At 50.5% G+C, this 21,072-nt stretch overlaps 1 protein-coding gene across 2 annotated transcripts in view; it reads left to right on the plus strand.

The window, feature by feature from the left end:
* LOC147737009 (uncharacterized) overlaps nt 1–21,072 on the plus strand; it is an 82,594-nt gene that overhangs the window by 19,543 nt on the left and 41,979 nt on the right. For both annotated transcript variants that reach the window (XM_086957202.1, XM_086957123.1), the window contains exon 2: nt 3,924–4,028. In XM_086957202.1, the coding sequence (XP_086813328.1) occupies nt 3,953–4,028 (76 nt within the window). In that variant the 5' untranslated portion in view covers nt 3,924–3,952. The remainder of the gene's footprint in view (nt 1–3,923; nt 4,029–21,072) is intronic.

Raw genomic sequence — 21,072 nt, forward strand, 5'->3', positions numbered from 1 at the left:
GCTGTAATGCCAGAAACCGGTCCCCGGGAGCTTGTTTCCTTCCCAGTGTAAGAATTGGCTTTTGTAGTTTGGTTTGCCCTGTTCCCATCATGCACTGGGACAGGAACAGACTAATTTGCATACAGCCAGGTTCTGAAACTGGGATGGTGCAGTGAGCTAAAAAACGGTGTTGGATCTAGCCCTGATCTCTTGACTGGGTGAGAGCTTTCTGCTTAATTCAGAGACTCTGTCCCTCACCACCCCTTGTTGTAAATATGTAGCATTTTCAAAGCACCTGCCGGCTGGAAGCAGACTTTGTGGTTGCTCCTGCGTGGCGGGAGATAAGAAAAAAATCCCCAGGTCACAGCATCTGAGCGGCGAGGGAGATGGAGTCACCAGAGCCATTAATGGCTCAGTGAGGGAGCCCCCTCTCCTTAAAGAATAATACAGTGGGCCCTGGGGGATGGGGTTCCCGGGGACAAAACTATCTAGGAAGGATAGCTGCGTGCCCCCCTCCGCAGACAAATAATGGCGGACCTCCAAGAGATGGAGGCCTCAGGCTGAAAATGTCCTGGTGAAGGGAAGGCCACACACCCACTCCCCATATCTAATGCTGCCCGTGGCGGGCTCTTGTGCTGTGGGTCTATCTGACAGACTCATGAAAGTGAGACTGGTATTCCAAGCTTGGAGCCAAGCACGATTGCCAAAGCTGGGAATATGCGGATCAACTGTGGCAATTGCCAGAAGTGTGCCAGAGTTTTTTGCACCAAAAAGAAGAGACTATTGCCAAACCACAGCACTCCCCAAGTTTGTCTGAGTTGATGTTGCTGTGGCAGCCATGGAATTCACACTACAAATGTTTCTTCTTCAACGGCACAGAGCTGTGTCTCTCACTCTCACTCTCACTTTCTCTCTCTCTCTCTCGCTCCCCCCCTCCCGGAAAAACAACCAGCCCCTGGTGGATTTCCTGACTGGTACACACCAGCCTGCCACCACAAGACATGTTTCTGGACCCCTGGGGTGGGACTGAGCCCAGAAACAAAGCCTTTCCTAGGCGGTGGTGTTCACACGTCTCCCAGGCCATATAGAGCCATCTGTGGCAGTGGAGTTTCAAAGGCGTTGTGCCTTTGTAATGCGACACTCAGCTTCTTATGCTATCAGGAGCAGGCCCTCTTCCTGTCTCCCCTCCTTTTCGGCGGGAAGACAGGTGGGAAAACATAGCACAACCCAGAAGGCGTGCCCATCTCTGCCAACCCCAGCCCTCATGTGGGGGAGGCGAGGCTCACTCTTCAGTGCCCGCCATCTCGCAGATGGCAGGCACTCTCCTACCTAGATTAGGGATTGTGCTCACTCCCCCACGTGGGGTGAGCACACCAAGGGTGTGTTCGCCCTGAGGTCAGTAGCCCATTGGCTACTGACCTTGAGACCACTAAAACGCCCCCGAAATACAGTATTTAGGGGGCTGCCCGGAACCAAGAAGTCAGACAAGCAACAACCTAGAAGAAATCTAAGAAGAGGACGACACCTACTGACTGGCCCCAGCCCAATCGACCTGTAAACACCTTGAACCTGCAGAAGCGACACTCCGGTGTGTCCTGCATCCAGCAACATCAAGAACCCTGAGGACCTGCCCTGCCTTCCACAGGAAAGACTTGGTTCTAGCAACACCGGATTTGTACACCGAGAGACCTCAGCTCTGGCGAAATCCGCGAGTCTGCACCATTCTGCACCCAACATCCATGGCCGGAGTTTAAGTGGCCCAACACCACAAGGAGGTCTCCTCGGCAATCCTGACCCGAGATCCAGTGATCCCTGACCTGCCTCAAGGCTCCAGTCGACGCCTGCAGTCTAAATCCAGAGGGTTCCCCCCCATCATAACCAGGAGCTGCTAAGAAGATCCGACCGGAAAAGACGCCCCTGCACCCAAAGGCCCATAGCGTTGGGTGGCCCAAACGACAGTGTCTAGCCAACCCCCAGCATCCCAACTTACCTATCCAAGTAGTGGTCGCACCCAGAAGATCCTCGTGCCGGAGCCAGGCAGTGTGTTTGTAAACCGGAGAATCCCCATTGCAAGTAACAGGACACCAGATGCCAAAATAGCACTCTGCCACCCTAGAGCCGCTGGAGGTGTGCCTTTTTTGCTAACTTCAACCACCATTTGCCCTAAGCTTAAGCCCAGGAGCTTTTCTCAGACAACCTTGTGGCCTGCTCGTCAGCAGCCACCAACCGAAGACCTCCATACCCATTGGATAACTTTGGGCTCAGCACTCTGCACCGGCCTCCCTAGTGTCGCTGAGCGTGCATCCTTGACTCGGGGGGACCTTTGAGTCTAACCCCAGAAACCCAACTCTGACAGCAAGGTACTTATCTCTGAACCGATAACACTATTTTCTCCCATGGGATAATATTTTTATACAAAACCCATTCAGTCTTTGAGTGTGTGCAATCATTTGGTGATTGAGTGTGTACAACACATGCTTAACACTGTCCTCTAATAAACCCTTACTGCTCCCCCACACTACCACAAATAGAGAGAGAGGTGCTATCTACCTTTGCCTCTGCCTACCTTCACAGTTCCACTGGGCTCTGTGCACACTATACCTCACTTTGGTATAGAATATACAGAGCCAACTTCCTACAGGATTCCCTCCCAGTTATGTACTGTTTTCCTAGAAATAGGGAATTTAACCAATGTCTGTATTTTTTTATTCCAAGTCCTTTTCACCATTCTCCTTTTGTAAAGCTTTACCTCTTGAAATGGGTAAAAGCAGAGCGGTGTTCCATTAACCTCATGATCTCATTTCAACTAGTAACTCCTGTTACTATTCAAATCAATAGGCACATTAGTAATTTCTGCCTACCTTTCATAAGGACCTATGTTTCAATATCTTACTGTACGGTGTATTCAACCTGGTAAACTCCCTGTGATGCTCGTCTTTGATAAATACTGTGGGCCATTCCAAACCGATCGCAATAGAGCAGTGAGTGTGCTCAATCCCTAAAACATGGTAAAATTGGCTTAAACCCGATTGCCACATTTAATTTACTGGTGAGTCCCTGGCAAAGTGGATCCACATGTGCCCAGGGCCTGTGAATTACATGCTGCTAGTGGGCCCGCAGCACTCATTGTGCCACCCACTCAAGTAGTCTTTTAAACAGATTTCAGGCCTGCGACTGCAGCTTCTATATGCAATCCTTCTAGCACTCCAGTCTTCACTCCAGCAGAGAGTCTCCAGGTCCAGTAGTGTAACAGGGATGTGTGGCCAGAACCCTCCCTAATATACCCTAAAGTCAGGTGATCCAGAGACGGCGGCACTTTCTGGAAGAATCTAGGGTTTGGAAGTCTCTGGAAAAATACAGGAGGCTACCTGTCTGTCAACCAGGGACAAAAGGCTACAGTTACAAAAAGTCCCAGAACATGCAGATGAAGGGTAGCCCTCACTGCAGTGGCAGGGCCTGCAGCTACTACTCTAGGGTCACCATGATTTTAAAGGAGAGCACCTGCACCTCAGCACTTTTTAACAGCGGTAAGGGGCCCAGAGTCCTAATATCCAGCCATTCTGCAATATATTTACATAAACTCGTTAAAATTGCATATCTCCAGTTCTACTGATTGGATTTTTGTTGTTTTAATCTCATATATATTTTTTAATTTTACTCCTATCTAAATTTGTATGGGATTTTTCTTGTGTTGTGTTTTTGCTTTATTACTGTTTGAAGTGTTGCATACATCTTTATACATTGCCTCTAAGTTAAGCATGACTTCTTTTGTGCCAAGCTACCAGAGAGATACGCACATGTTAATTTGAGGTTGGCTTGTGTTTCACCCTGATAGAATTGTGATTGTTGCTTAAGTAGGGTTTTCACCCCCCCTCAGCCAGTAACCCAATTTCTTACAATCACACAAGAACCTGTTCACTGACTGCTTTCCTTCCAAATTTCAGGTTCTGTGATTGTGTTGTCCACATTTTCAATGAAGGAACGACAGGAAGAGCTGCACCACTTGGATGATAAGGGGGCCCAGAGTAAAAGCAGCAGTAACCAAGCAAGTAAGTGACAAATTAGACACATTTTATCATCAACCTGATGATAAGGCACAAATGCTCCTCTCACATGGTGAACCCACAGGACATTGATGTGCACGGACACACATGCACATTGTTAGACCTGTCTGACTTTTTGGCGAAGTCCCTCCTAATTTTTTATTTATTTTGTCCCCTTTTTTGCCCCTCATACCCTTATTAATTTTTGTGTCTACTGGATTTTTATAGGTGTTGGCCAGGGGGGATAGGTGTTCCCTCTCCCCCTCATAGTTTTTTACCTCAGGTCCAGAGGCCTGTTCTGACAGGAAAGTTGGCACCACCTAAAATGGTGGCCACCAACTGCCCCAACTGTCACCAACAGAACCTGGCCATAGACCAACATAGGGCATTCCAGAACCTTCTGGTCCATTCTGGACCACTGAAGGGCAGCCTATATAAGGCGGAATGCGGGGCAGCCATTTTGTCTACCTGTGAGAGTCAGCTGGAGGACAGGCTATCCTGGCAGGTGGGAGGAGACTAGTGTAAGGGTTGAACTTCTAGACTGGGAAGCAGCCTATTAATTCCACTTCTCTATTCCTCCTGTGGGTTCCTTGTCCTGTCCCCGCTGGGAAAGTTAAGGGAGACCCTGGGCGCCTGACTGACCCCTAACTTCAAAATAGTAGGGTGTAGGTAGGGTAAGGAGACTGCAGCGCAGTGGAGCGCAGTCCTCTGCCCAGCATTGGAAACTGAACTGAGAGGGTTCCTAGTAACTGTCTAGGGAAGAGGGCTGGGGTCCTAGTGAGGAGAAAGCACCCTGAAGCTTCATTCTGTGGAACCCCTTTGATCCCCCCCTTTTCCTGTTAGAAACAAGAAGATAACTGTCGTCCTGGGTGGCACTGGGCACCTCTTACCTGGGACAGAACTGGCAAGGAGCCGACCCTGTGTTGATGAACCAGTGGTTGGAGCCTGGTGGAAGATTCCCTTGAGCCTGGGCAACCTTGTGAGGCCAGCGCCGAAAACGGGACCCCGGGGGCACCTGTCGCGCTTTGTGTGGATCCGGAGATAAGTGTGAGCGCAGTGCTCCTTCCCGGCGCCAGCGCGCTGATTCCCCCGTGAAATTGTCGAACTGTGGTGAGAGAAGGGGCCGAGGATTGAGCAGGCCCGGAGCGGAGTCGCTTTTCCCCCGCGCATGCGCAGTGGAGGCCGGGGCAGTGGAAATCGACGACGTCACTTTCGGGTGAGGAGCGCTGTGAGGAGGCGGCTTCGGCGAGTGCTCGTGTGTGAGCTGCGCGCCGAGGGACAGATCCGGCTGTGAGGAGCGAGGAGCGCATTGCGCATGTCCCCGCGATTAGCGCGTTCCCGGCCAGAAAGAGTCAGGCTTCATTTTCTCCCCCCTTCGCTCAGTCGCTTCAGAAAGGAGCCAGCGCGAGCGGAAAGGGGGCCTTCCTGAGGGCGCTTCACCAACTCTCTACCCTAGTGTCCAGGAAGCGAGGGCGCTTCACTATTCCCCCGCCCCAGCACTAAAAAGGCAGCTGGCTCGGCAGGAGGGGTTGACGTGAGGCTGGAGGGACCTCGAAGGAGCCTGTAACTGACAGTAAGGAGGTTATCTGGAGGGGGAAGGTGGCGCTAGAGCCTGTGATCACCTGGTAACCCATTAATGGTTGTTGCTCCTCTCAGTTACTGCAATTTATAACGTGGTGGGTAACCTGAGGAAACCCTCTTTGACTGTGAGCTAAAAGGAGACAATTACTGGTACTGTGTAAAGCAAGCATAGTGTACTCCATAGAATTCCATTCGACTACCTACAAGGGCATAATTAAATGCTGGTTTAAGTGGGCTAACCCAATGGCCTTCATTTGAGTAATCAGATTATCTAAATGTCTCTAATGTAGATGGGAGTGTTGCTCTGCTTGGATTTAGAAGTTGTTTGTGCCAAAACTTAAAGTAAAGCTGTGTTTGGAAATAATATAAAGTAAGCTGGGTACAGACATTACTTGATTGAATTATAAAAGAGTAAGATTTATTTGCCAAATGTCCAGGTGATTTATCTGTTTTACAAATGTTGGTCGCTCTTCTGTTTTAGACTTGAATAAGTATTCCTGCTATAATCCAACCAACTTGAATGTATTAAGGGATAATCTGCCAATAATTTGAAAAGCGTAATTGTTGACCCTGAAAGTGATTTAAACTGTTTCTGAGCTAATTACATGTGAGATACTTAAATTTGACAACAGAGAGCATATTATTTTTATATAAAGCAACACGTATTTTCATATAATTTTGGTGTAGTGTTTTCTTTTTGAGTGCTATTGCGTGAAGTTACTTTTGGGTGGTCTGCAACCTTTACACTGTGCCTCTAGATGTTAGTCTTGCCCTAGGCCAGGCTACCTAATTCCAACATATTGGTGCCTAGCGGTGGGATTGCGGACTTGGTTGCAGCTACTTACTAGTAATTTGGCGTAATACACCTAACCTACATCAGGAGTTTTCTCCTTGCGGCCCTCCCAATTAGTCTTTTTGTTTTTTCTAAATTTATTCCTGGTGGTGGGTGGAGTTGGTTTTAGGTTACCCGCACCCCTCTGAAATTTCTGGTGTGTATCCAGGTTTGCCAGATTCACCATGGAGTTTGCGGTGGAAAACCTGGAAGTCTATTCTGTGCCCCAATTGAGAATGTTCTGCCAGCAGATGGGGGTCTTTTTCAAGCATGGTGCTAGGAAGGGAGAGCTCCAGACTAGCCTTAGGGCCTGGGTGGAGGCACACCAAGAGACAAAGGAGGAGGATGAAGAGGTTGACCAGGGCACAGAAGGGGGGGTGGAGGAGTTATTCCGCCATGAGGGGGAAAACTTGCTCACCGGACCAGTGTCCTATTCCAGAAAGGGCAGTAGCATTTCTGGGAAAAGCCTCACAGAAGCCGAGCTCACTGATAGGAGGGAGAAAAGACAGCTAAAGTGGGAGCTGGCTAAGCTGGAACAGGAGAAAGAGGAGAGGAGGATGGTCCACGAGTTTAGGCTGAAGGAACTGGAGCTCCAAAGTCTACAGCGGGGGTCCTCTCCTGTTAGGAATGGTGGCAGCGAACCGAAAGAGTCAGCCAGGGAGACCAAACCCTATATCCCAAAGGACCTAATAGCGAGCTTCAGTCAGGGGGATGATGTTGCTAAGTGGCTGGCCGCTTATGAGGTCTCTTTGAAGGTTCATGGAGTGCAGGAGAAGCACTGGGGGGGTAGTTTGTACAAGTACATGCCTCCTGCTGGTCGGGACACTTTGTTGGCCCTGGAGCCAGAGGAACAGACAAACTACCCCACCATGAAGCTGGCGTTATTGAGGAAGTTCGGGCTCACCCCAGAAAGGTACCGACAGAAGTTTAGGGGGAGCCACAAGATGGGAACTCAGAACTGGGTGGACTTCCTTGATTACGCCAGAAAGGCTTTAGAGGGTTGGGTCAAGGGCAGTGAGGTAAAAGATTATGAGGGGCTGTATGATCTGTTTTTGAGAGAACACCTCCTCGAGAAATGTTTTCCCGAGCTGCGCCAACACCTGGTAGACAGCAAGCTGACCAATCCCCGGAAGCTTGCAGAGGAGGCGGACATCTGGACAAGTACCCGGGTGTCCACCAAGGGGACTGGAGGGGAATCTCAAAAAGCCGGACAGGGCGCCCCCCAGAAGAAGGAGGGGGGGGAGAAAAAGAAAGAGTTCTCTAAAGGTCCCCAAAATAACTTCCAAGGGAAGGGAGCAGGTTTCACCCCTAGGGCAAACCCGCCCCGGAACCCTCATCCTGGCCAGAGCCAGCAGCCCAGGGTTCTCCACTGTTTTGAATGCGGTGGCGTTGGACATTATAAGGGAGATGTCAGATGCCCAAAGAGACCACCCCCTCCCACCGGAGGAAAGTCACCGGGAGTAGCTAGTGTAGCGCTCGGGGAGGAGTTGCCCTTAGATAAGGGGGGTGAGTGGGCGGGTGTCACCTTAGTGTCCCTGGGAGAACGGGAGATGGTGCCAAAGATCCAGGTGCCCCCAAATACTACAAAGTATGGGCAATGGGTTACCATCAATGGCCAGAGAGGGGAGGCTCTGAGGGATACAGGAGCCAGCATGACTATGGTGAGAAGTCAGCTGGTGTCCCCAGAGCAGGTTGTTCCAAATGTACTCCACCCCGCCGCGATGGCTGACGGCAGAATGGGCCACTATCCAGTGGCTGAGGTTCCCTTTGAGTGGGAGGGGGTTGCAGGTTCACTTCGAGTTGCCGTAAGCCCTGCCGTGCCAGTCGATTGTCTGTTGGGGAATGACATGGAACACAATACTTGGAGAGAGGTGGAATACCGGACGCATTCTGCGATGCTGGGTACACCTGACTGGGCCTGTGTCAGCACACGGTCTGCGACTGCCCGGAGAGGGAGTTCGCCTGGGTTGGAGCCTGGAACAATGGCCCAACCCGCTGCTAAAAAGGGACAGACCCGGAGACAGAGAAAGCCTGCTCCGGCTTCCACACCCCATGAGACAGATCGGCCACCTGCGGTGGTGGACCAGGAGTCCGTGGAGGGGGAAGTGGACTCTCTGGAGGATTTGCCCATCCCTGCGGAGTGGCATGTGGAGGGAGGTCCTACCAGAGAGGAATTCTGTAAGGGGCAGAGGGAGTGCCCCACCCTTGAGGGACTGAGGCGACAGGCTGAAGCCCAAGCAGCAGGTGATGTTACGGGACATTACCATATTTACTGGGAGGATGGACTCCTCTACAGTGAACCCAAGGTACCCTCGCCTGGTTCATCGAGGGCCTTGGTAGTCCCGCAACAGTACCGAGCCTTTCTTTTGGAATTGGCTCATGCCATACCCCTGGCAGGACACTTAGGCCAGGACAAGACCTTTGCACGGCTTGTCCTCCACTTTTACTGGCCTCAGATGAAAGCGGCGTCCAACACATACTGTAGGACATGTGTAACCTGCCAGGCCAGTGGGAAAACAGGGGTGAAGCTAAAAGCTCCCCTGGAACCACTTCCAGTCGTTAGCACCCCCTTTGAGAGGGTGGGCATCGACATTGTAGGGCCTTTGGATCCACCAACAGCAGCTGGTCACAGGTTTATCCTGGTGCTGGTGGATCATGCCACACGGTACCCAGAGGCAATACCTCTGAGGACAGTCACTGCACCTGTAGTGGCAAGAGCCCTAATGGGAATCTTTACCCGAGTGGGATTTCCCAAGGAAGTTGTGTCCGACAGGGGGACCAACTTCCTGTCAGCTTACATGCGGGCAATGTGGAAGGAGTGTGGAGTGACCTACCGGTTCACCACTCCTTACCACCCCCAGTCGAATGGACTGGTTGAGAGGTTCAACAAGACCTTGAAGGGCATGATCAGAAGTCTGCCCGAGAGCCTGCGGAGGAAATGGGATGTCCTCCTACCCTGTTTACTTTTTTCCTACAGGGAAGTGCCCCAGAAGGGAGTGGGCTTCAGCCCCTTTGAGCTTCTGTATGGGCACCCTGTACGCGGTCCTCTCAGCCTGGTGAAGGATGGTTGGGAGAAATCTCCCAGGAAACCCCCCCAGGATGTGGTGAGCTACATGCTGGCCTTCAGGAGCCAAATGGCGAAGTTGTGGAAGCAAGCTTCTGACAACTTGGAGGCCAGCCAGGCAGTCATGAAGGAGTGGTACGACCACAACGCTCACCCGGTGGAACTGGAGCCTGGACAGAAAGTGTGGGTGATGGAACCTGGAGAGCTTAGCGCCCTCCAGGATCGCTGGACAGGCCCCTTTGAGGTGTTGGAAAAGAAGGGTAAGGCCACATACCTGGTGGACCTTAAGACCCCTCGACAGCCCCTACGGGTGCTACACGCCAACAGACTCAAGCCCCACCATGAGAGGCCCGAAGTCATGCTGATGATGGTGACTGACGGGGGAGAGGAAGCGGAAAGTGAACCTCTCCCAGATCTCTTTTCATCCCAAGAGAAGGATGGGTCAGTGGAGGGAGTGAATCTCTCTCCTACTCTCACTCCTGAGCAACGGGAGGACTGCCGCCAGATACTGGAGCAGTACTCTTCTTTGTTCTCCCTTGTCCCGGGAAGGACCCACCTGTGTACCCATGATGTGGACACAGGAGACAGCCCACCAGTGAAGTCCAAGACCTACCGGCTGTCTGACAAGGTGAAGGCTAGCATACATGGAGAAGTTGCCAAGATGCTAGAGCTGGGAGTAATTGAACCTTCCAACAGCCCTTGGTCCAGTCCGGTGGTGCTCGTGCCAAAAGCCGCACCCCCAGGCACCACACCTGAACTGAGGTTCTGTGTGGATTACCGAGGACTGAATTCAGTGACAAGGACTGATGCTCATCCGATCCCTAGGGCGGATGAATTGATTGACCGGCTAGGAGCTGCCCAATATCTGAGTACCTTTGACCTCACTTCAGGGTACTGGCAGATCTCCTTGACAGATGGAGCAAGGGAAAGGTCAGCCTTCTCCACGCCTGAGGGACACTACCAGTTCTGTGTGATGCCCTTTGGGCTCAAGAACGCCCCTGCCACATTTCAGCGGCTGGTGAACCAGGTCCTCTCTGGAATGGAGAGTTTCTCTGCTGCTTACTTGGATGACATTGCTGTCTTCAGTAGCAGCTGGGAGGACCATCTGCAGCATTTGCAGGCCGTTCTCCAGGCCCTGAGACAAGCTGGATTGACCATCAAAGCCAGCAAATGCCAGATTGGGCAGGGGTCGGTTGTGTACCTTGGACACTTGGTGGGTAGGGGGACTGTGCAGCCCCTGCAGGCGAAGATTGAGGCAATCATGGCCTGGGAACCCCCCAAGACCCAGACTGAGGTCCGAGCTTTCCTGGGCCTCACAGGTTACTACCGTCGCTTTGTGAAGGGGTATGGCACTATTGTAGCGCCCCTCACAGAGCTCACCTCCAAGAAACAACCTCGACGGGTAGTTTGGACAAAGGCTTGTCAGCAAGCCTTTGAAAAATTGAAACAGGCAATGTGTGCGGCACCGGTCCTGAGGGCCCCAGACTTCTCCAAGGAGTTCATTGTCCAAACGGATGCATCAGAGCATGGCATTGGGGCAGTGCTATCGCAACTCAATGAAGAGGGCCTGGATCAACCTGTAGTCTTCTTATCCAGGAGGCTGCTTCCCCGGGAACAGAAGTGGAGTGCCATTGAGAGGGAAGCTTTTGCGGTGGTGTGGGCTCTGAAGAAGCTGCGGCCATACCTCTTTGGCTCGCACTTCCTGGTTCAGACCGACCACCGACCCCTTCGCTGGCTAATGCAGATGAAGGGGGAAAATCCCAAGTTGTTGAGGTGGTCCATCTCCCTACAGGGAATGGACTTCCGGGTGGAACATCGGCCTGGAGTGGACCACGCCAATGCAGACGGTCTCTCCAGGTATTTCCGCCTTAGTGATGAGGACTCCCAAGGGGTTGGGTAGTTCTCCCCACTTTCAGCTGGGGGGGACGCGTGTTAGACCTGTCTGACTTTTTGGCGAAGTCCCTCCTAATTTTTTATTTATTTTGTCCCCTTTTTTGCCCCTCATACCCTTATTAATTTTTGTGTCTACTGGATTTTTATAGGTGTTGGCCAGGGGGGATAGGTGTTCCCTCTCCCCCTCATAGTTTTTTACCTCAGGTCCAGAGGCCTGTTCTGACAGGAAAGTTGGCACCACCTAAAATGGTGGCCACCAACTGCCCCAACTGTCACCAACAGAACCTGGCCATAGACCAACATAGGGCATTCCAGAACCTTCTGGTCCATTCTGGACCACTGAAGGGCAGCCTATATAAGGCGGAATGCGGGGCAGCCATTTTGTCTACCTGTGAGAGTCAGCTGGAGGACAGGCTATCCTGGCAGGTGGGAGGAGACTAGTGTAAGGGTTGAACTTCTAGACTGGGAAGCAGCCTATTAATTCCACTTCTCTATTCCTCCTGTGGGTTCCTTGTCCTGTCCCCGCTGGGAAAGTTAAGGGAGACCCTGGGCGCCTGACTGACCCCTAACTTCAAAATAGTAGGGTGTAGGTAGGGTAAGGAGACTGCAGCGCAGTGGAGCGCAGTCCTCTGCCCAGCATTGGAAACTGAACTGAGAGGGTTCCTAGTAACTGTCTAGGGAAGAGGGCTGGGGTCCTAGTGAGGAGAAAGCACCCTGAAGCTTCATTCTGTGGAACCCCTTTGATCCCCCCCTTTTCCTGTTAGAAACAAGAAGATAACTGTCGTCCTGGGTGGCACTGGGCACCTCTTACCTGGGACAGAACTGGCAAGGAGCCGACCCTGTGTTGATGAACCAGTGGTTGGAGCCTGGTGGAAGATTCCCTTGAGCCTGGGCAACCTTGTGAGGCCAGCGCCGAAAACGGGACCCCGGGGGCACCTGTCGCGCTTTGTGTGGATCCGGAGATAAGTGTGAGCGCAGTGCTCCTTCCCGGCGCCAGCGCGCTGATTCCCCCGTGAAATTGTCGAACTGTGGTGAGAGAAGGGGCCGAGGATTGAGCAGGCCCGGAGCGGAGTCGCTTTTCCCCCGCGCATGCGCAGTGGAGGCCGGGGCAGTGGAAATCGACGACGTCACTTTCGGGTGAGGAGCGCTGTGAGGAGGCGGCTTCGGCGAGTGCTCGTGTGTGAGCTGCGCGCCGAGGGACAGATCCGGCTGTGAGGAGCGAGGAGCGCATTGCGCATGTCCCCGCGATTAGCGCGTTCCCGGCCAGAAAGAGTCAGGCTTCATTTTCTCCCCCCTTCGCTCAGGCGCTTCAGAAAGGAGCCAGCGCGAGCGGAAAGGGGGCCTTCCTGAGGGCGCTTCACCAACTCTCTACCCTAGTGTCCAGGAAGCGAGGGCGCTTCACTATTCCCCCGCCCCAGCACTAAAAAGGCAGCTGGCTCGGCAGGAGGGGTTGACGTGAGGCTGGAGGGACCTCGAAGGAGCCTGTAACTGACAGTAAGGAGGTTATCTGGAGGGGGAAGGTGGCGCTAGAGCCTGTGATCACCTGGTAACCTATTAATGGTTGTTGCTCCTCTCAGTTACTGCAATTTATAACGTGGTGGGTAACCTGAGGAAACCCTCTTTGACTGTGAGCTAAAAGGAGACAATTACTGGTACTGTGTAAAGCAAGCATAGTGTACTCCATAGAATTCCATTCGACTACCTACAAGGGCATAATTAAATGCTGGTTTAAGTGGGCTAACCCAATGGCCTTCATTTGAGTAATCAGATTATCTAAATGTCTCTAATGTAGATGGGAGTGTTGCTCTGCTTGGATTTAGAAGTTGTTTGTGCCAAAACTTAAAGTAAAGCTGTGTTTGGAAATAATATAAAGTAAGCTGGGTACAGACATTACTTGATTGAATTATAAAAGAGTAAGATTTATTTGCCAAATGTCCAGGTGATTTATCTGTTTTACAAATGTTGGTCGCTCTTCTGTTTTAGACTTGAATAAGTATTCCTGCTATAATCCAACCAACTTGAATGTATTAAGGGATAATCTGCCAATAATTTGAAAAGCGTAATTGTTGACCCTGAAAGTGATTTAAACTGTTTCTGAGCTAATTACATGTGAGATACTTAAATTTGACAACAGAGAGCATATTATTTTTATATAAAGCAACACGTATTTTCATATAATTTTGGTGTAGTGTTTTCTTTTTGAGTGCTATTGCGTGAAGTTACTTTTGGGTGGTCTGCAACCTTTACACTGTGCCTCTAGATGTTAGTCTTGCCCTAGGCCAGGCTACCTAATTCCAACACACATTGAAATACATTCTCCCCAGCTCGCCTCAGAACAGTAGCGTGGCAGATGTCATTGGGATTCTGTCCTTCCTATTCACCGACATGAGATCTTGTCTTTGCAGACGTTCCTAATCCAAACCCATCAGAAGGTCATTGCTTTGTGCTATATAAATCCCTATACATACATATGTGGAATTTGAAGAAACAATGAGGGTACTTGAGCACATACAACACTGAAGTGCTGCTAGAGGTTCCTGTGACACATACACATGTCATCATGGCAAGTTCGTTGAGTGTCCTCCACCTCTTCAAACCCCTGTCCGTCCAAACTGAAGGCACAGGTGGCGTGGTCTCAGATATTTCCATGGCTTTCACTCTGTGACCATTGCCCAATTCTGTGAGGTTATTGCATGATTTGATTAGGATGCCATATTACAGCATCGTAGTCATAGATTGAGGTTTTGTGGCTGACAGAGACACGTATCTCTGGGCGCTGGCCTGAAATTCCAATGTTGAGGGTTGAACACTTGAAGCATTGAGCTGTGGCAGTGCTCGCTGTGAGATACCATGACTTGGTTAAAATGCATTGTTATAATTATACATTTTCTAACATATAAGAAAAGGATATTGGGTGGGTTTCAGTGCAGCGCAAGAAAGGTTGTTTGGCAGACGACAGATGTGGAATTAAACCCAGTAAGAGGGAGGACACACAGAGAAACCGGTCTGTATGGGTCACCTGATCTGTGTCCTTGGATGGCTTGCCAGGAACGTTCATATTGTGCAGACGCACATAACGTCCCACCCCCATTCCTGTGAGTGAGATTCTCTTAGACTGCTGGACGGACGTGTGTACTCACACTCTACCTCCCCTAGACTCACTCACTCTCTCCCTCTCTTCCCTATATGCCTCACACAAGGATGGACAAGGACTCCAGTTAACCTAGGCTTCTCCGATTTAACCAGGGAGGGCCAGTAGACAGCCACCCGTTAATGGGCGCAGCTAAAAAGGCCTCTGCCCCTGAACTAACATCAGCTGATTACAGGATCCAGCGACCTCTGGTGTGAGGAGGCAGTTGAGGCCGTTGGGTATGAGTGGGGGGTGGGGGGTACCCTTTTGCTGACCCTCTTTCACCAGAGCCTTAGCTCTTCTGGTCAGTTGTCTCGCCCTTCCAATGGAGTGTCTGCTTCATTGGTGGAAAAATATCAAGATCACCAGGGCAGTGCTGCCCAGATTTGACATGCAATGCTAACACGTTTCTTCACACACTATGCACCTGTGTTGCCATTTGCAATACTCTGAGAAATGTATTCTGCTGGGGGGATTCCTGGTGGTGTGAGTCTCACAGTCATTGAGAGATAGCATCAGTATCAGATACAAGAACGCCTGTGTTCGATGGCGGTTCAAGGGTGTTAGTGTCTTGTTGTAGTGACCCAGGCCGCCACTGTTACAGGAGTGTCTGCGGTCACCAGAAGGGCATCCGTCCACTCAGAGACCTTACCATGACTCTTAAGTATCTTCACCTCAGTGAGAACCAGGGGAGACTCCCGCTGTGGGAGCAGCGACTCCCCCACACTGCGCTGGACGAATGACAACAGGAGACATAAGAAACCTTGTGGCACTGTGGCTGAAAAGACTTCTCTGGTCTTAGAGACCTTACAAAGGCTGTAATCCTGAGTCAATCTGAACACGCCCTGGTCCTTCATCAGAAGAGCTCTGTACAACACGAACAAGTAAAACATTATGTAAGTAGAAGCAGAAGACCAGATGGAAAATGGCATAAGGGAAGCCATAATGAGAATAATGTAGCAACGTCATTCGGTTTGGTAGCACAGATGAGAGGATGAGATCAAAATAGGATTATGGTCCATAAATGGCAACACAAGCTGCACCAGAAGACGGATCTGCTTGAGGTGATATCAAACAGAATCTAAGGCATGATTAAAAACTATTTTGTGTTCAAGCCGAAGTAGGAGCACAATCAGGTGTTACTAATGCAGAGTAACAAGGTGGTTTTTTAGGTTTAAAGTATTTTATTTAGCACAACATACAAGGACAGACATATATCATCAAGGAGCGACTAGGTAGGGCGGGCAAGCCTCAGCCCCGGCGAAGAACTATCAGGTGCAATTCGTGTGTGCCAGTCCAGTACAGTGGTACATAGTATGCAGTGTCGCAGCATGAGGTGACATTTTTATTGCACACACCCCCCCAAAACCCTAAACTACCCAACTCCCCTCCCCTCCCCTCCCACACCCCTCCTCCAGTGCACTGACCCTAACCAGAAAAAAAAACAAAGCCACCCCCCACAGGGAAAGCGGATCTCTCATCAGTTAACGGAGCCGACGGTGCCGGGCTCGTGAGTCGCAATAGGCGGAGGTATTTGGGACAGGTAAGTTCTTTAAATTCTGAAAGCAGTAAGGAATGAAATGGTTGCCAAAGCTCATTAAACTGCACTATATCTCCCGCCGCTGTGAGCGACAGTTTCTCCATGCCCAACACGTGCCACAATCTATGGAGCCAACCAGTCATAGAGGGAGTAGTGGAAGTACGCCAATGTATCAGGATGTTTTGGACAGCTGAACCCAGCGCGATGGCTATTTGCCTACCCCTACGGGATCTAAGTGGGTACATCAGGCCATTCGGGAGACCTAGCAGGGTGTATGCTGGAAAACGTGGTAGTTCAATGCCAAAGTTGGAATCAACCTCATCTAGTACCTCCTTCCAGTAGTTTTCCAGGAGTGGGCAGTCCCATAGAATGTGCGTAAGTGTTCACCGGTGCCCGCACCCCCGCCAACATGTGTCCTCTTTGCTACGGTCAAATTCGTGAACCCGCTCCGGTGTATAGTACCAATAGGTGGAGACCTTAGTCAGCATGTCACTGAGACCCATGTGGTATGCCGAATGCCTCGCGCTATAGGATATGTGCTCCCATTCCTTAGGGCTCAATGTCCTTCCCAGCTCCCGCACCCACGTTCCCTCCCGGGGTTATATAGATGTGTTGAAGGCGGTTGTAGCAACCTATAGAGATCCGTAATCAATTTCGAATCAGATGTACGCGACAGTAGCCATTTTTCATACGGGAGGAAGAGCCTATCGGCTGTCTCTCGCACCTGTGGCTGAAGAGCCCAATGGCGAGCTTGCATATAGCGGTGTCTCTCAGCCTCAGGGAGTGAAAACTCCTGGCGGAATTGCAGGAAGGGGATAACTCCTTCTGGGCCATACATGTGACACGGGGCCCTACAGCCCGCCCGCCTTCAGTGGGTGAACGTTCCTTGTTCCATTTTTGGGGTAAAGTCTGGGTTGTCCACCAACGGTGTGAGTGGGGACGGGAACGAGGTGAGGCCATACGCAGTGCTAGTGGAGCCCCAACACTCCAGCCAGCCGCTCCACCGCAGGACCTCCCCGGACTGCGTCAGGCCTCGTGGCTGCGGCCCGCCGTCTTCTCACGGTGCTGGCACAACTTCCACACACACTCCTTGAGCTCTCAGGCAGCGATTCTGAGAGCTACCAGCACCGCTGATGTCTTTGCAGGAAGATCTCACGATCCCTTAACAGATCCCCGGCCTTTTGGGAGGAGATCTGCAAATAAAGGCGGTCAAGGGGCTCGGGTTCACGGGAGCTCGCAGAGAGTGCGACCGCTCACTCCGCCATCTTGGCCACGCCCCTCAAGGTGGTTCTTTAGATCATATTTGAGTTGAGCCAGAGTTGAGCTAGTTGAATGCTGACTGACGAGGGAGTCCCAGATCATACATTCTTAGAAGAGCGCCTCATCGTGAATTATTCCCTGAAGTTTGCATTTCAAAAAGAGGAAACCCTCATTTCTGGAACCTTCCAGACATGTTGATTTGGATTTTATTGTACTCAGGAGAACCGAGGCGTAATGCTTTATATGTGATATAGGCTCTCTTGTATGTACTTCATGTTTAAAGGTGTTAAATCACTCGGGCATCATATGGTCAAATTCCACATTTTCTGGTGCCAGAGGGCACTCGTTGGTCAGCAGGCTGCAGAATGACTCTAGGGGAGAAGGACTGTCCTTTCTTAAGAACCCTGGCAGAAAAGCACCACTTACTGGAAGCTTGCAATTATTGTTATTTGGACAATGGTCTTAAAGTTGACATTTAGGAAGAAAGGTCTGATGTTTCTGATGATTCTTTTACTATGGCTTTAATATACGTTTTTAGTCCAAGTTTGGAGTTGAGGATGACGCCTTGAGATTTAGTTGCAGTAGCTACTTAGAAAGAGATTGTTATGCTGTTCTGATGTTGGGCAATTCTGGTGGGGACTGGTGATTGAGTTTGAGACAGAGGATAAGGAATCAAGCCTTTTTGTAGAATATGTTTCACTTTTATCTGTTTCACCCTGAACCGAGCCGGCGGCATGAGGGTGGGTTGCTAGGGATGTTATTTGTGCAGTTCATTTTCAGCTACGATTGGGTATCATCAGAGTACTGTGGAAATAGAATCCCAGGTGTGTAATTGTACGCCTAAAGGCACAACAACAACAACAACAAAAATTCCCACAGAGTTTTATATAACGCAAACTTGACTCGTACGTATGAGAGCTCTTCACATGAGCACCAGTTGCGTTACAGACGGACACATCCATTTTTTGTTCGGCACGGAGAGATCAAGAGGCACATGCATTAAAAAACGATTTTGCGATTCCTTAACAACAATTATTAAGAAATCGCTATTACGGAATCGCAAAAGTGAATGCATAAAAAAATTCACTATATTTTAGCGAATCGGTAACATTCGCTATTTCCAATGGCAAGCCCGCTATTACAAAATCGCGATTTACCCATATTGCTGCATTGGGATGAATCAGTGATGAATCAGTGAATGCACACACCTGTTCACAGAGAGAGTCGAAGCAGGAGGCAGACTGGTGGAAGTGAGCAGAAAGAAGCTGTGTTTGGAGCAGAATTAGTGAGAAAACAACAGCATGGCCCCCAAAAAAAGGAAAGAGAAAAGAGAGGCAGGAAAAGAAAGCTCAAATTCAGTGAACTGGAAATCCTCATTGAGGAAGTGGTACAAAGCCACAATTTTTGGTAAACTTTGGTAAGCAGGGAGAGCTTTTTGGTAAACTCTCCCTGCAAGTTGCAGAGTCAGTCAAACAAAAAATTTGGCTGGCAATCCACGCTAAGGTTAATGCTGTGGGGATAACACAGCATGCAATCTCGGACCTGCGCAAGTGCTGGTACGACCTGTGCAGCCGAGCTAAAGAGAGGGTGGCTGAAAGGCTAGCAGCTGCAAAAGAAACTGGAGGGGGACCATCTTTTGAACGTCCAAACACACCCATGGAGGACACGGTGGAATCCACACTGCAACCAGAGGCAGTTGTCGGGATAACACAGAATTACACCTCTGAACAGGCGGGTGCCTCCCAAGGTGTGACCACTGCTAAATATATTTCAATGTTAAATGTAACTAAATTAGCCCCAAATGCATATCCTGCCTAGTGTAGTATACCTAAGTCCAGTCCACAATTTACTTGCAACACCCAAATGCATTGTGGGAGTTGTATACAGACAACTGTAAGAGCAAGGCCAGGAGGGACGAAAGCAGCTTTAGGTCAGCAGAGTACAGCAAGGAAATGACTAAAGTAGACTTTGTCCACAACAGACGTAAATTTATTAGACATTTGCATTCGCAATGTCACACACATGTACAGAAAAAGAATAATTGAACTTGCACTGTGTAAAATCACAGATGCAGCAGCACAGGACAGTGACGTGGCTGACGTCCACGAGTCAGAGGGAGCAGAGGATCAGTCTGAGGAGTTGTTATGTTATGTTATGTTATGTTAGAACTGTATTTCTTGAGCGCACGGCTACCCAGAGCGGGTGTCCCGGCGCTTTGACAGAGAGTCCTGAACACAACCAAGAAAAACCCCAGCGGCAGAAACACTGTAGGCCCACTGGTTAGGTGGAGAATAGTTACCAGAAGGGCCAGCATCCTCACCCATACCTTCTCCCACTCGGTGCAGGCGAATAGTCCCACCACTGCCTGCTTTGGACAGTGATGAAGAGAGGGACACAGGTACGCCCACACAGCAGGTTGGCAACACACCACCAACACCAACAGAGGTACCAGTGCTGCGCAGGTCCATCCATTTCTGCAGGCGAAGGCCCAGGGCAATCCTGACATCTGCAGAGGACGATGGGGCAGCTGCCTGGAGTGGGCTGGAGGGCAAGATGCTGAGGGTCCAGCGCCTGCAAGGAAGAAACATGAGGATTATACAGGGCAAGTGGGGACAATGGCAACACACATGGGGACAAACATGACTGCCTGAGAGAGCTCACCACTGCTGTAGTTGAAGGGCACAGGGCAAACATGGAAAACCTAGCCAGTGTTGCAACAGCTATGCACAACTTGTGCAGGGTCATCCAGGGTGAGCATGCCTCCCATGGTAGGAGGCATCACAGTTTGATGGGGCGCCGGGACGGTTCCACCAGGGCAATCAATAGGCTGAGCACAACTACAGCTCAGCTTTCCTGTCGTGCTGTCAGCATGCACAGGAGATGAGCCACCGCTCTGGGGATGTGGCCAGGAGCCTCATCCAGGTCACTAATGCAGTGGAACAACTCCAGACTGCTGCAGCTGGTGGCACCAACGTACTTGCAGTGGGGGAAAGTGAGGAGGCCTCCAGCCTCAGTGGCCTACCGGCACGCGTCACAGATCCCAGGAGGCGCAGTACCAGGAGCAACACTGACGCGGAAGGCTCAATTAGGGATGTGGTTTAGCCTACTGAGAGGCCCGCAGGAGTGCATGGCCGGAAATAGTAGTGACCTGGACAGGTTCTATTCTGGTGAGGTAACTAGCAGCATGTACATTGTTCCCACTGACATGTAAGTGCCAAGGCAATGTCATTTACTTGTCTGTTTTCACATAACACTTTTCTGCACCTGGTATGTGTGCATTAACGCTACCACAATATTGTTGCAATAAACCAGAGAGCACCTACTGTGTTGTCTCATGACTACCCACCTTAGAAATAATGTTGAGTGATACCCTCTGCTGCATTTGGACCGCCTGCCGCTTGCGGCGGTTGTCTTGGCTGGATGTCTACCACTGGCTCGCTGTCAAAGTCTACCAGGGGAATGTCTCTATTTGGGGATATGTTGTGCAACATGGCACATGTGACGACTATTTTGCAGCAAGTCTCCGGCCTATACTGTAATGCACCACCAGTTTTGTGAAGGCAGCGAAACCGAGATTTTACTAACCCAAATGTCCTCTCAATCATGTTGTGTGTGGAGATTTGTGCCTCAGTGTATCGCTGCTCGCTTGGTCTAGCAGGATTCAGATATGAAGTCAGGATGATGGAGCGCACAGCGTATGCGCCATCACCTACAGGATGTAAAAAGAAAATACATTATTAGTCACTGCAA

The sequence above is a fragment of the Lissotriton vulgaris genome, chromosome 1_1, assembly GCF_964263255.1.
Source record: "Lissotriton vulgaris chromosome 1_1, aLisVul1.2, whole genome shotgun sequence".
NCBI classification, from domain to species: Eukaryota; Metazoa; Chordata; class Amphibia; order Caudata; family Salamandridae; genus Lissotriton; species Lissotriton vulgaris.